The 15,984-nt window shown below is 46.2% G+C and overlaps 1 protein-coding gene across 18 annotated transcripts in view; it reads right to left on the bottom strand.

Annotated features, from left to right (window-relative positions):
- The window catches only part of LOC126036761 (electroneutral sodium bicarbonate exchanger 1-like), a 340,015-nt gene extending 326,116 nt beyond the window's left edge, over positions 1-13,899 (bottom strand). For 6 of the 18 annotated variants that reach the window (XM_049796811.1, XM_049796810.1, XM_049796808.1 and 3 more), the window contains exons 1-5: positions 13,512-13,899; positions 12,542-12,676; positions 11,567-11,734; positions 8,977-9,209; positions 8,059-8,239 (exon numbers count right to left, since the gene is read on the bottom strand). In XM_049796811.1, the coding sequence (XP_049652768.1) occupies positions 8,059-8,239; positions 8,977-9,209; positions 11,567-11,599 (447 nt within the window). In that variant the 5' untranslated portion in view covers positions 11,600-11,734; positions 12,542-12,676; positions 13,512-13,899. Of the gene's footprint in view, positions 1-8,058; positions 8,523-8,606; positions 8,712-8,976; positions 9,328-9,519; positions 9,642-11,566; positions 11,735-12,541; positions 12,677-13,511 lie in introns of those variants that run through there. The other 12 variants (XM_049796844.1, XM_049796841.1, XM_049796833.1 and 9 more) reach the window with 7 other exon arrangements.
- Positions 13,900-15,984: the final 2,085 nt, after the last annotated feature.

Raw genomic sequence — 15,984 nt, 5'->3', positions numbered from 1 at the left:
AGAAAGATAGTGGTCTGTAGAAAATGCATGTAAATCATCAAGATTTCCAAGGATTACTCGAATCGCTTCCTGGAGAGGCCAAAACAAGAAAGGAAGGAAGAATATTAACAAGATAGCCACAATCCCACTGCCAAGTACAGTTTTCAGGCTTGGGAAAAAAAAATAACATTACAGTTTGCAGGAGTCATGGAAGAGCAGGTTCCAGATATTTTGCTTTTCCTCCTCCCCTTCTTCCCCCTGCTCCCTCCCATCACCTTAGAGCACGCTGCCCTAACAGATTCACAGAAACTGAAGTGAACGAATATCTTAACCCTGAATTAACATAGAAGCAATACTATGGAGAGTGGAGGTGTGCTTTTAAATTTAACAAGTTCTACATTTAAGAAGCCTCCTCCTTGCCAGCACAACACATGCAGTATTGACCTGTTTCAAAAATAAACATATTCCCCTTTTTCGGAATATTGACCCAATTCAGTTACAAAGGAACTGTAATTCAGCCCCAACAAACTCCTGCTTTATAAACGGGAAACTTTTTCTAGGAATACCTTTTGTTGGGAAGTGGCTTGCTGAAAAAGGACATGGGCCTGTGGAAAAGTTCACACAGAGCAGAGTTCTGTGTGAAAGAATGTCAGTTTGAGCAACAAGACTAGGCCTTGGCTGAAAATAGCTGGCTTTGCTGATATTGGGAGAAAAACAACAGCTGGTCTCGCTGTTATCAGGAGAAAGACAGGGACGGTGTGACCTTGGCATAACTTCACAAGTAACTTTTGAAGAAGTTCTCATGAGAAAGTTACTGAACACGCGTAGCTGCCAACCACAAGTGGGTGTGTTTTAGTAATGAATAAACATTAGCAATGTACCAATCATATTAGGACTAGTAGGCATAATTATCGCAAACTGTATAAATATGAGCTATCCGTGCAAATAAAGTTGAATCACTTCTATCACTCATATTGGGTCAACTTATGTGCATTCCTCCGCCGCTCCAACAAATGGTGCCCGAACGGGGACCGAAGAAAGGGGAATAATTGGAGCGACGGACACTGAGAAGCACCGGTAGCAGCGACCGGGGGGCAAAAGATTAACCGAACGCTGATCATCTTGGTTGGTGTGTTAACTCTCGTGCCTGGACCATCCAAAAGGGGTTCGCCGTCAGTGAGGGCTACTGGAAAAAGGCTGCAAAGACTTTTTAACCGAGGTCCCTTAATCAAGGTAGCACCCAGGAGTATCAAGAAGCCGGCCGGCAATGGATCAAGAGGTAGCCCTAAAATTATTACAGTGCTTTTTAGAAAAGCGGGGAGTAAACTGCATTAAGCAAATTTCGGGGTTGGTCGCGTTAAGGGATGCTTTAAGAATCCGGATTTATTATTTAAGGAGAGTGAATGGCGTAGATTAGGAGACGTATTATGGGATATGGTAACTGATGATGATAAATCAGCTAAAAAACTAATGAAGCAAGGACAGAAACCTTTCAATTAGTGTGGGTACAGCTTTTGAGCTTAGTACCTGGAATGCTATCGGAACCTCCCTATGGGATGAAATTAGTGACGGGTCTAAAGAAGTTAAAGATCTTGTAACTTTATGGAAATTGATTAAGACAACTCTGTAAGAAATGAAAGCAGATCGTAAAGCGTCTGCGTCTGCTTTTGCTGCTCTCTCTCTCCAACCGCAAGCGAAAGGGAAAAGCGGGGAGAAAAACATAATGCAGCGAGAGAGACTTTTTGGAGCTTGTTCGCCTACTCTCGTGCCCTTGACTTCTGCTCCACTCCCTGGGACTGCCGATATTAATCAGCCATCCGACAGTTCCCAAGCCTCCCTAACCGTACGATTAAAGGAAACCCTACAGAATCAGGGAGTGAGTAAAAATCTGCCTACGAAAAACCAGCCCTCAGATACCACCGTTCAACATGAACAAATTATACCTAGCATACACCCTGATTCAAATAATGCAAACAAGGACTTGGCTACTCTAATAATAGAACAAAAAGAGACAATGTTAGAATTGTTAAAGGAAATGGGGAAAAGAGACGGGGAAACCAACCGCACCCGTGACAGACGCAGAGCCGCCTGTAATAGCCGCTGCAGAAGAAAGGCAGAGACATTGGAGGGGTGTAATAACAGATGCCATTATAGAAGGGACTATGCTCTAAGCATTCCCAGTTATTGCATCAAATGGACAGAAAAAATGGGAGGTGTTTGACTGGAAGGTCATTGAGAAATTAAGGAATGCTGTGAGTCAGTACGGAATCAAATCTGCGTTAACTCACCAAATACTGCAATTCATTTTTTCTGCTGATACGCTGATACCTCGAGATATTAAACAGCTAGCACAGTTGATTTTGACACCCGCCCGAATGTTAGTGTTTTTCTGGCAGTGGGAGAAGCTCTGTGATAGGGAACAAGCAACATCACGACAACAAACAGATCCCCTATGGGGAGTAACCATGCAGATGCCGATGGGTACTGGACCCTTCGCATCAGGGAACGCTCAGTTACAATGTGTCACTGAGGTTCATCATCTATCACAGATCTTGGCGTATCAAGCTTTTCTTACCGTACCAGACAATATGTACAGCCATGCTTTTACCCAGGTGAAACAGGAGAATACAATTTATGACCACCCTGACATGAACGAGGGCATGAAAGAAAACACGTTCAAAATACTCGCTTTTGAAAATGCTACTGAAAAGACACGCAAAGCATTGTGTAATTTGCCGAAAAATGCAGACATCGTTGATATGATAGAATACACGGATCGATCAGTGGACTCACAGAAAGTAGCCTATGCTGCCACAGCTCTCCAAGGAGCTACAAAGAAACACAAGGCCAGTAAGACACCCTTGGTCAAGTGTTCTAACTGTGGCAAACGTGGACACATTAGGAGCAAATGTACAGGTACTGTTAACAGTAAGTGCTGCAACAAGTGTAAGAAAGATAACCATACCACCAAGAATACAGGAAGAAGGGAAACTTTACACCGACTGCGAAGGCCCCTCGCGCGACGACACGAATGCAAGGGGCTTGAGCTGCCAGCCCTCAGGCAGCCTCGCAACCACCAGATCCGCCACCGCAGGAAGCTCCAGAGTGGATGTGAAAACCGCAGTCAACATAAAGGGACCATTGGGGTTTGGACTTAGTGCATTTTTAATGGGGCAATCTTCAACAGCTCTAGAAGGAATTCTGGTGCTCCCAGGGCTTATTGATGCAGATTATTGTGGGACTGTGAAAATTATGATTCATGTTTTAATCCCTCCTGTTTCTATTCCTAAAGGTACCAGAATAGCACAATTAGTTCCATTCAGGTCATGTGTTCCGAACCCAGGTGAAGTACAACGTGGAGATGGTGGATTTGGCTCCCCAGGGAAACCGCAGGTATACTTTGCCATGGACACAACAAGAGGTAAACCAGAAAAGGTAGTGCAATTGGAAGGGCCCGATGGAGTTGTTGTCAAGAAACATATGACAATCAATACAGGTGCTGATGTTATGATTATTTCACAATGCATTTGGCCTCCATCATGGCCATCGATCAATCCAAACTTTGGTATTGCAGGGATAGGGGGCACACAAGCCACCTTAGTAAGTCAGCTACCGCTTACATTTGTGTTCCCCGATGGTGAACACATTACGACGTGTCCGTATGTCATGACTACCCCAACTGAATTGTTTGGCCTCGTAGGCCATGATTTATTGAGCCAAATGAAGGCAATGTTAGTGACGCATCCTTTTTAGGAGCGGTCACTGAGGGGTAGCCGATTCTGAAAATTAACTGGAAAACAGATGAACCTGTTTGGATTGATCAGTAGCTGCTAAATTCTGAAAGGCTACTAAAAATACAAGGGTTAGTTGAGGACCAGTTGAGAGCGGGACAAGTTGTTCCTTCTACTAGTCCATGGAATACATCAATATTTACCATTCCCAAGAAAAGTGGGAAGCGGAGACTGTTACATGATCTCAGAGCTGTGAATGTGGTGATGCACAGTATGGGAGCCCTGCAGCCAGGTTTGCCATCTCCAGTTATGCTTCCAGAAGAATGGGATTTGTTAATTATAAATCTAAAAGATTGCACCCAGATGGCGCTGAACGGTTCGCCTTTTCGGTACCATCGATTAACAAGGCAGAACCCTATAAGAGATACCATTGGGTCGTGTTACCGCAATGAATGCGCAATTCCCCCACGATGCGTCAGGTGTATGTGGCCTGGGCATCAGAGCCTGTAAGAAAGCAGTTACCTCAGTAACTTGCCACAGGATGAGATTTTAACTCAATTGCAGGACATCTTAAGCCATCGCGGAGTAATAATCACTCCTGAAAAGGTGCAAAAGGCAGCACCTTGGAAGTATTTGGGGTGGCACATAAATGCTAGCAATGTTAAACCTCAGAAGGTTCAAATAACATGAGAAATTTCAATGTTACATCATGTCCAGAAGCTTGTGGGAAATATCCAGTGGGTGCGGAATCTTTGCGGTATCACTAATGGCAATATGACCCCTCTGGTAGAACTCTTGGGTATGAGAACACTGTGCAGATGAGAAACGGGAAATGACAGAGCTGACCAATTGGTTGCAGCGCCACGGGAGCCTCCTCCAGGGAATCGTTTTCAACAAAGCACGGCAATCGCATGCGTTCTTGCACCAACCCGCTAGGATGTTAGCAAAGCAATTTGACTTACCACTTACTGATGCCCAAGGTATCGTTAAAGCATGCCCTGATTGTCAAAACGAAGGGCTCGGCTTGGGCTGTGGGGTTAACCGACGAGGTCTTTTGCCATTGCAGTTGTGGCAAATGGATTTCACCCATGTCATGTGGTTTGGTGCAAAGCGTTCTGTGCATGTGTGTATTGATACCTATCCTGCTGCCATGTGGGCCACGGCACGAACTGGAGAAAAGGCCTTACATATTGAATGACATCTTCACGCTTCTTTTGCAGTACTGGGTGTGCCTCAAGAAATTAAGATGGACAACGGCCCAGCCTATGGTTCTACACGATTTGCTCGATTTTGTAATTTGTGGGGAATTCACCACGGTACCGGTATTCCACATCTTCCCACAGGACAGGCTATTGTCGAATGGGCCAACCAAACCCTAAAAGAACATGCTGCAAAAACAAAAGGGGGGAACCCAGGGCTTACTCCCAGAGGAACGATTGGCCAAAGCCTTATTTGTGCTAAATTATCTTAGATTGACAGGTGATCACAAAGACCCACCAATGGTAGTGCATCATGTTCTTTTACAGGCAGAAAGGACGCAACAAAGTACAGGAATCATGGTAATGTATAAGGACCCAGAATCCAGGAAATGGTGCAGATCAGCAGAAGTAAAACTTACTGGGAGATCCTGGCTAAGTGGGACAAGCCATGGCTTCGCACTGATGCTGGACCCGGAATTGTTCCAATGGCGACTGGCACGGCACCGGCGGGTGCTGGAGCCACTGATCTGACAGATTCTAACTAATAGAGTATTACTAGTGGACACGGAGTCCTTCAGAGAGGTTTTCAGAACAGCGTGCCTTATTGTATATAGAACCTGCTTTAGGTAAAAAGTGTGTAAAGCATAATTTGATTAAACATAGTGTGATTACGGGAAGACAGTGTGGGGTAAAAGTTAGTTAAAGCCAAAATTAGGGGTAAGGTCTATTTCCATTAATAACCTGGGAACGAGGTTGATTGTGTTTCCACAGATACAGGCCCACGATGGACTCCTGTTCGATTTGCATGACCATCATCATCTGGAGCATCATAGATGATGTGGCAATATGAATACTACCTCAGCCAAAAACTAATGTATAGGTCACCTTGGCTAACATAACAGGTCAAGATTCTCTGTGCATCGCAACTGTATCGTAAAGCCCATGAACCAATAGACAAGATGGCTATGACTCGTGCAGCGCGCCTGGCCAGCGAGCGCATGCGTCATAGATTGCAACCGAGGCGGACTTTTGGCACCCGCTGGCCACGTGTGCTAAAACCCGTTCCTCTGCAAATGTATAAATACTGGGATTTTCCAAAGAGCATCGGGCTGGTGTACGGTGAGGCCATCGTTGCCTCTGTGGGGACGCCCACGGAAAGCTGGCACCTACCGATTGCTGGGCTGAGTTCGTGGAGCAAGATGGCACAAGAATGTATAGATGGTTCATTTTCCTCATGGTCTGGGTCATTAGGGGTAACGGGTTGGCTCAAAGAATTATGGGCATTATTGTAGTTACTGTGATTTTAGCTATTGTAACAGTTTTACCTTGTTCAGCTTATTAAGGAAAATGGCATCCCAAGTTATTAAGCAAGCCTGGATTGCTCAAAAACAAAAAGAGGGAGAAAGATTTAAACGGAGACCTACAGTGGATTCAACCTTGTTGTGGTATTACAAATACAGACTTACAGCCGCTGCTGGATTTATTGAGGGGCAGCGATAGCTTAACTTCTACAAGACAACTAAGTGCACCGGGACGGCAAGCCTTGACAGCAATTGGACAAAAAAAATCACATCATCCATGTCTGGCAGATACGTTCCTGATTTACCCATAAATTTGAAACCTTATGCTGAGATTGATATGGAACACACTGACTGTAGTAAGCAGCATGACAGTGACACCGGTGATTGATCCACATCGGTTAACACCATGGGACAGTAAGAATGTTTGGGTGTCACTAGCTAAAGCTATTAATCAAACCTCTTTTTGTGTGCTTATGTATTTTATTAGGTATAATGTTGTTTTTACTGTGTTTAATTAATTGTGTTCACAGATCTTTGCAAAGGGCAATACAGCAGGTGTTAAAATTTTACCTCAATCTATATACAAACAAATAGATTGGCTGAAGAAACATACACAAAGATCCAGCAAGAAACTAGTTGGTTTGATGGAGTGTTACAATCAACATTCGGCGGGATAACACTATGGGTAATGTCATTGATTAAGGAAGCCTTATGATGGTTGGGTATATTGATATTAATCTGTGTAATAGTTAGAATTCCGTATGGGTGCATGACAAAAGGAGTCTCAAAGCTGACACACCAAGCTCTACTCGCACAAAAAGAAAAAGGGGGAATTGTTGGGAATTGGCTTCATGAAAAAGGACATGGGTCTATAGAAAAGCTGTGCGAGCAGAGTTCTGTGTGAAAGAATGTCAGTTTGAGCAGCAAGACTAGGCCTTGGCCGAAAATAGCTGGCTTTGCTGATATCAGGAGAAAAACAGGGACAGTGTGACCTTGACATAACTTCATAAGTAACTTTTGAAGAAGTTCCCATGAGAAAGCTACGGAACATGCATAGCTGCAAATCACAAGTGGGTGTGTTTTAGTAATGAATAAACATTAGCAATTTGCCATTGTTGTCCAGGCCCATTGCCTTTTCCAGTCTGGCCCATTTCCAGCTTGGAGGTGCTCTTAGGATTAGTCTGGAGGCAAAGATCACACTGTTGTGCGATCACACTGCCTCACTGTGGCGTATAAATTCCTAGCCACAATTTCTCCTATCAGATGATTATACAGGGCTTCTGTTCCCCAATGTCTTTTCCTATGTTCCTCCCCTATCAAATGCCATAATAAGCAAGAGGGAACGATTAGCTTTCCCTGTGGGGTATGAGCCCACCCCTCTTCATTATATGACCCTTCTAAACCTGTAATGAGCTTTTGATCTTCCTTAGTGTATTCTGGCTTACCTTCTAGGGAAATCCACCTATCAGGAATTAAGGCCCCTTCTGTTTTTACCTGTGTTTTGGCCACTTGTTTTGCCTCTCTGTCCGCCAGCTCGTTCCCTTTTTCCAAATCTGAGCTCGCTTTCTGGTGTGCCTTAATATGCATAATTGCTACTTTCTTAGGGAGCTGGACAGCTTCCAGTAACTTCAGAATTTCTTCTGCGTGTTTGATATTTTTCCCTTGAGAACTCACTAGTCCTCTCTCCTTCCAAATTGCTCCACGTGCGTGTACAACTCCAAAGGCATATTTTGAGTCTGTCTAAATGTTCACAACTTTGCCCTGGGCCAATTCCAGGGCGCGGGTTAGAGCAATTATTTCTGCCTTCTGTGCGGAGGTGTTCCTGGGCAAAGCCCCCGATTCTATTACCTCTTGGCTGGCAGTGACGGCGTATCCCGCGTGTCGATTACTGTTTAGGACGTAACTGCTTCCGTCTGTGAAGCGAGTTTCCCCGTTTTCCATGGGGCCGTCTTTCACGTCTGGGCAACTGGCGTACGTTGCTTCGATGGTTTCCAAACGGTCACGATGTACCGGTTCTCCTGTGTTCCTGCTGAGAAAAGAAGCTGGGTTGACAATGTTAGTGACTACAATCTCCACGTCATCCCGCGCTACCAATATAGCTTGATATCTCAGGAATCTTTGTGGAGAGAGCCAGTGTCCGCCTTTTGCTTCCGGTACTGCTGATACTGCGTGAGACACCAGAACAGTCATCTTCTGGCCCAGAGTAAACTTTCGGGCTTCCTGTGTATTTAGTATCACAGCCGCAACCGCCCGCAGGCATCCAGGCCAACCTTTTGCAGTCGTGTCTAACTGCTTAGAGAGGTAGGCAACTGCCCATCGATACGGGCCCAGGTTTTGTGCTAATATTCCCAGAGCAATGCCCTGCTTCTCATGGGAGTAAAGAAGAAACAGCTTACTCGCATCTGGGAGTCCTAAGGCCAGGGCCGACATCAAAGCCTTTTTCGGTAGCTCAAAGGCTCGTTCAGTCTCCGTATTCCACTCAAGGTGTTTCTGCTTAGTGGCTGTCAACGCGTACAGTGGTTTAACAAGCAATCCGTAATTATAGATCCACAATCGGCACCACCCTGTCATTCCCAGAAAAGTCCATAACTCTTCTACTGTCTGAGGTCTCCCAGTTTGACATATTGCCTCTTTACAGGCCTGTCCCAAAGGTCTTTGTCCCGCACTAATTTCATAGCCCAAATAATTCACTTTGCCTTGCATTACCTGTGCCTTTTTCTTGGATACCCGGTACCCCTGAAGTCCCAGGAAATTCAACAGACTCACCGCCCACGTCGTACAATCTTTCTCTGTTTTGGTGGCGATTGGGATATCATCCACATACTGCAACAGCTTCCCCTCCTCAGACGGGGTTTCCCAGGATTCCAAGTCTTTCGCAAACCGATTGCCAAAAACGGTAGGCCTATTCTTAAATCCTTGTGGCAAGGCCGTCCAAGTGAGCTGGGTCTTTCGACCGCTCTTGGGCTTTTCCCATTCAAATGTGAGTAAGTTTTGCCTGGCTTCATGGAGAGGGAGGCAAACGAAAGCATCCTTCAAATCTAAAACACTAAACCAAGTCAATTCAGGTGTTAGTACGGTTAACAGGGTCTATGGGTTCGCCGCTACCGGGTAAAGATCTTCAGTTATCTTATTCACCGCCCATAAGTCTTGGACCACCCAATATGACCCATCGGGCTTCCGAACAGGTAATATAGGGGGATTGAATTCAGACTCACACTCTTTTAATAGTCCCAACTGCAAAAATTTTTCTATCAACGGCCGGATTCCTTCTCTGTCTTTCTTCTTTAGGGGATATTGTTTAATTCTTACCAGCTTTTGGCCTTCCTTGATCCTAACTTCAACAGGTGGAGCACTTTTCGCTCTTCCAGGTGCATCGGTAGCCCATACCCCCGGGTACACTTGCTTTAAGATGTCCTCATTAATGATTCCTTCTAGGGGGAGACTGGTTAAGGTTAGGCTCAATATTTGAATATTTTGCTGATCTTTTACCTCCAGAGTAATTTCTCCCTTCTTGAATACAATTTTTGCTCCCAATGGTTCCAACAAGTCCCTTCCCAAAAGGGCCTTTGGGGAGTTCGGCATATATAAAAATTTATGAATGCCCCACTGTTTTCCTAATTTATATTCTAAAGGTTTACAAAACTATGCCTTTTCACTTTGGCCAGTCGCTCCTTTCACCGTGACATAATCATTCCCCGGGGCATCAAAGCCTGATTCAAAACCGAGTATGTTGCTCCTGTATCTACCAAAAATTCTACCTCTTGTTCTGTTTTCCCTAGCTTAATTATAACCAGTGGATCCGCTAGGGTAGATTCCCCAGGTTCTCGTCAGTCTCCCTTCACAGAGGCTACTGTTCTTCCTGTTTGAGCCCTCTGATGCTCCTTGTTCCCTGGGCATTCCCTCTACCAATGACTGAATTTCTTACACAAAGCGCATTGATCCTTGCCCAGTCGGGGCAAGTCTCGTCTAGGCCCTCTTCCCCTTTCTTCCCGAATAACAGCCATTAATTTCCTTTGTCCTTGCCTATATCCTTCTTCTCTGTTACTAAACACCCTCCGTGCTTTTGTGGTACAGAACAGAGATGTAGCAAGAAAGGAAAAAACAGAAGGGAGGGAGAACAAAGGGAGAGAGACACAAAGACTGAAAGAAGGACAAAGGGATGGCAGAAGAAAAAAATAGTGATAGGCTACAGGACAGAGATGGAGGAGTTCCAAAAAGACACAGGGAGCATGACAGAATGAGAGTGAGAAACAAGGGACAGAGCAGGACAGCACTGGAGGAAAAAACAACTGTCATTGATAGGCTGTGAGAGAGACATGGAGGAAGAGAGAAAAGAGAAGGGACAGCTAGCTGGAGAGGGGGATACAGTTAGAAAGGATGGAAGAGGGAAGGGAACAGAGAGAAATACAGAAAAGATGGCAAGAGGAAGCAAGGCAGAGGGACAGCAATAGAAGAAACAAGGGACAGGGATCTGGACAGATGAAGAAAAAAGCAGGAGAAACATACAACATGATACGATGGGACAGAAAGTAACACAGAGCGTCAGATGATAATAATGACAAGAGATAGAGAGAGACTATGAAAAGCACAGGAGGTTGGAGAGAGAGAGAGAAGACATGAATGAAAAGAGTAGAGAGCACCACAAAGGGTCAGGGAAAGAGAAGGACAACAGAATAAAAAAAACCCTCACATATTACACACACGTTATCCACTCATCAAGCCCATTTCAGAGTTACACAGTACCTCAGCCCCTTTAAGAAAAGTAACACATGCGCCCGAGCCCATTTCGGCGCCGCACCGCGCCCGAGCCCATTTCAGCGCCACACCGCGCCCGAGCCCATTTCACAGTTCTCTACCTACAGCTCCAATTTCAAAGTTCTGCAATCACTAGAGGAAGGAATGCACCCCCTTTCCATTAACACAGCAGCAGCTACATTTACCTCAAGGTATCTACAACTCGCCCTTGGATGCCTAATTCCAACAGACACTTTCACTTACTTCAACAGCTAAGTTTACCTATGGGCACTAAACGCCCATGCTTCCCTCTACGCTTCCCTTTGTGATTGCCATTAGTACTGTAATTCCCACAAGGACACATAATTACCTGCCTTTTTTACATTTTATTTTTAGTGCTTCATTTGGTCCATTACTCATTCCACATAGATTCAGCTATGTCAGTATTTCAATCCAATTCTACAATTTACTTTTTCTACAATATATAGAAAAGACTTATGGCCTCACTCGTCAAATATTTGACACTATTAGATTTAGTCCTCTTTTAATCACTATTTTTACAAATACATGTAAACTCCAAAAATTTAGCATTACCTGAAGAAGAAATGCCACTATTTAGTACCTGCAATGCTCTACGGAGTGGTCTTTTCCACATTCCTCGCTCCCATTACATACATCGCTGCACATCCAGAAGTTTTACTCCCTGAGGTGACATTACCGCCATGATCCCTGTTCCCGGGCACCAAACGAGTGACCTCCAATCATCTTGACAGACCGTCCACTTCCACACCTCGACACAAAACCAGAAATTGAAAAATATCATTACATCACAAGCTACAAAGAGCAACCAAATATTTTACAAACCCACCACAGACAAATACAGTTACACTCACGCACTTCACAACCCTGGCCTACTCCATGCTGGCCATCTAGTCCAACTCCCCCCACAAAATCCTCAACTGTCTTCCAAAGACCATCCACCGAACAACATATCTCTCTGTGCTGACTGGCAATTACCAGGTTCCAGGGGAGCGCTCCACAGGAACACCGTTCCCGGGAGCCTTGGAAAAAAACAAACAAACAAACAAACAAACAAAAAAATCGCCCTGCCTTTGAAAACCCAGGCCCGAGGCAGACCCCAGTCCAAACATTGGCAATCAACACTGCCTCATGGAGCAGCTGGGACCAGGGAAAAGAAAAAATAAATGGGGCAGGGGAGGACACACCAAAAACCAACCCATATCCCAGCTGGGGTTTTTTATTCTAAGTTTGGGGTTTTTTTCCTAATTCCCTGAAAAACATCTCAACTCTACATCCAACCTGAAAGGAAAAAAAACCAAAAAGGCTTAACCACAGAACCCTACAAGGTTAGAGACATTCACAACACACCACTCGTTCAGATCACATGAACGCCAGCCCTCACTCTCAACTCATCCATCATACCGTCCACAGGCCTCAAGAGGCCGTCACCCCGTCTGCAGCAGCAGGGGCCTCAAAAAAGCACCCTACCTGCAAAAACCCAGGCCCCAGCCCAACCTCCTTCCAACCAACCTCCCCACAAACTGCCCTTCCGTTACACCAACATTTCAACACGCACCATCATCTCCACCATCCGTGCATTTTCAACCCGATAATTAGCTTTCACAGTGCCACGTGTCACAGTCCAACCTCCGTAGCGCCATGTCACCTAAACGCAAGGTTCCTTCAAGCACCTCTCGTGCCCTGTCATCACCTGCAAAAACAACACACAAAGCTTGTCAACAGACACTTCATCCTCGAGAGAGAAGTCCTCCACCACTCCCCTACCCTGCTTCCCACCTATTCCAAAAATAACACATCCTCACAGCCAGTGTCCTCCATGACACTTGAAAAAACCAGAGCATCAAAAACACAGAGCTGTCCCAAAGTTACCGATCGCTCCAAGACCCATCACGCTGCTACTTAGACCTCAAGGCCTTGACCATTTCTAGAGACTTGCCACAAAGCATCTGCATAAACAAGATGAACACCATTGCCCAGTTCCTGCCTTACTCAATGCTAGTTCACAGTCCAATTGCGATCCCCTCAACTCTGCATGCAAAGAGCCCAAAGTCATTAAACCTTCTACGCTGCCTCTACAATGCCATACAAGACACACACAAACATAGAGCCATGTAATTCACATGCAAATGTAATGCCATACAAGGCAGTACTCTTACCTCAGTCAAGGCAAAACAACTCAGAGCCTTGCCATACCAGACAAAACAGAACAGGGCCAATGCAAGAGACTCTCACGTGACAGTCAATACAAGTACAGACCAAAACAATACAAAACCAATACAGAACCATAGAAGGCAAGGCAGTCTCAGGTGGCAATCCATACAAGTACAGAGCACTGCAATACAAAACACAATGCAGGGCCAGGCAATGCGAGACAGTCTCACATGACAGTCGATACAAATACACAACAAAACACCACAGGGCAAAGGCAAATACAGACCAATACAATGCAAGAAAACTGCAAAACACAGCAAAGCAAAGCAGTCTCATAGAGCCACCGGATGCATCTTCCTTCAGAGTCCACTCACAGACTCAACTCCTTACAGTGCTCTGCTGCCTTCCCCCATCGCTCTGTGGGACACATCCTGTCCCTCCACATCTGAAAAAAACCCAAACCAAACATATTGAATGAGTCACCTGGATGCAGAGCAAGAGCTTCACAACTCCAGAGGTCTTGATTCCATCTACAAAGACCATCTGGAATGCAGCTACAGCCTGTCATTTTAAAAACAACAACAACAAAAAAACAACACACAACCAAAAAACAAACAAAAAAACAACAAAAAAACCCAACACACACACCCCCCTGCCCACTGTAGGGTTCAATTATATGGAACTTAGTTACTGGCCCTGAAAGTAGCTCATGGTCGCAAGAGAGTTCCAGACACCTTTGAAGGCTCTGAACAGAACAAACAAGAAGATAGAAGAAGAAAGATCCCAATTAGAAAAACACAGATGCACATTCCACGATAAAGGGAACTTGGCACAACCGACCTCAATTCAGGGGCTTATCTCGACCAGTTGGACTAAGACAAGTTTTGCATGCTCTAACATAGCCAATTATATCCTGTGTGTATGCACGTGTACAGAGCGAGTATAACTAACTGTATCTTATGTTTCTACGCGTGGACAGTATCGATGTAACCAATCACCGCTTACGCTTGTGCGCGTGGACACCACATGCTTGCGTGCAGCAGCCAATCAAAGCTTCTAAACAACTTAGAGAATTGTGTAAGAATGATCAGCTAAGCTCAATAAAGGGGCGACTTTGATCATCATACTGGTGTTCTATCATCCGGGCCCCGCACGGAGTAACCCTAAACCCTACACCCCACCAACCAAAAAAACCCAGGGCCAAACTTGGAGCCCATCACGTGCAAGTCTTAACACCTTAGAGACTCAAATCCGCTTCACTGCCCCTCAACAACCCCTGCCACACGGCTCCAATTGTCTCCGTGAAACACTATCGGCACGGCTGTCCGCGCAGGCCGCTGATGGCTACTCGAGCAGAGATGACTGTACAACCCTCGCCTAAACGGTCTAGGCACATCAACGTTTCACCTGTAGACTCTTATCGCTGTTCCACCTACCCCTGACTCCACACCCCCCCAGGCAGAGCAGCTCCAAGCCAAGCACACCGTGTGCAGAACGTCACCACGTGGAACGCCACCAACGAGGTGATTCAACGAGAGAGAAAACTCTCAGCAAGAAGAATGACCCCCGGACGGGAGGCGCCGTCGGGCAAGATGACCTACGGGGCCGCAACCGCGAGGCCAGGAGGCTCCACAGCAGACCCAGAGGAGTCAAACGGAGCGGCCCGTTACAAGACAGCACTGTCAAAACCCAGACGACAGATGCGCCAGAAGCCTGGCGTCGAGACCTAAGGATGTCAGGATGCGGGGAAGAAGTCCCACTCCGAGAAAACGGACGGCTAGAGAGCAGAGCTGCCAATGCAGGCTGAAAAAATGCTGCCATAGAGCACTGACCGGAACCCGCCAAGACCAATCCATGCTTTAGAGCTCCGAGCGCAAGAAAAGAAGCACCCGATTGGCACCAGGCCAATGAGTAAGAGCATTCAAAACCCTAGGGACAGCACCCGAAGCGCATGCCTCGCTCCTCTGGCGCAAAGCGCGACAAGGACATCGAGACCCGAGGAAGGTCTAAGCGCACAAGACAGACTACACAAACTACACACCACCGCGGACACGGGCTGGAACTGCCCTGCCCGGCACACACGGGTCTCGTGCTGAAAAGCAACCCGCTCCCTTCTCCTGCGCAAAGGCGACTGCTTTGGGACAGCCCTCTCTCCTGCGCTAACTTTAAAACTCCTCCCTGCTATTCCCAGCTTTGTCCCTTCCTCTCAGCCTGGTCCCTCAACTTAGCTTTCAGAGGGCTGAGGGTCCAAATCCATCCTCCACAAAACCACACGGGCTAACTGGGATGTTCCTCAAGGGGAACATTGCTCTTCAACATCTGCAATGAAAAAAACAAACACAAACAAATCAGAAAAGAGAGTAAGCATCCCGCTGGCCAACGCCAACTACTTCCCCAACTCCCCCCTCCTCACAAGTGCCACCGTGTTCACTTCCCCGCTCATTCCAGACTCAGACCCTGCAGCCATCATCACTCGTGGTATCTAAGGTACCGAGAGAAACCACGTTAGCGTGGCACTCGTGAGAAGCCATCGGCCCCACGCTCCTCCTCGCTAATCCACAGCTCACCTGAAACGCTCATCCAATTCAAAGATAGCCCACACAGCACCTCCACAACAGAAGGTAAAGGCTGAACCGAGCAGCCCCATAATACTTTGCTATTCAACACCGACCCGGCCGACGACCGCCTCACCTTCTCGGACCGCTCACCGGCATGCAGCTTTTCGGGAGACCTTATAGCAGACTTCACGGTACGTAAAGGGTGCCTATAAGAAACCTGCAGAGGGACTTTTTACAAGGGAGTACAGCCATAGGACAAGGCGGTAATGGCTTTAGTCCTAAGGAGGGT

The sequence above is a fragment of the Accipiter gentilis genome, unplaced genomic scaffold (assembly GCF_929443795.1).
Source record: "Accipiter gentilis unplaced genomic scaffold, bAccGen1.1, whole genome shotgun sequence".
NCBI lineage: Eukaryota > Metazoa > Chordata > Aves > Accipitriformes > Accipitridae > Astur > Astur gentilis.
Note: the sequence above shows the minus strand (reverse complement) of the source record. Positions and strands in the feature narration are given on the sequence as shown.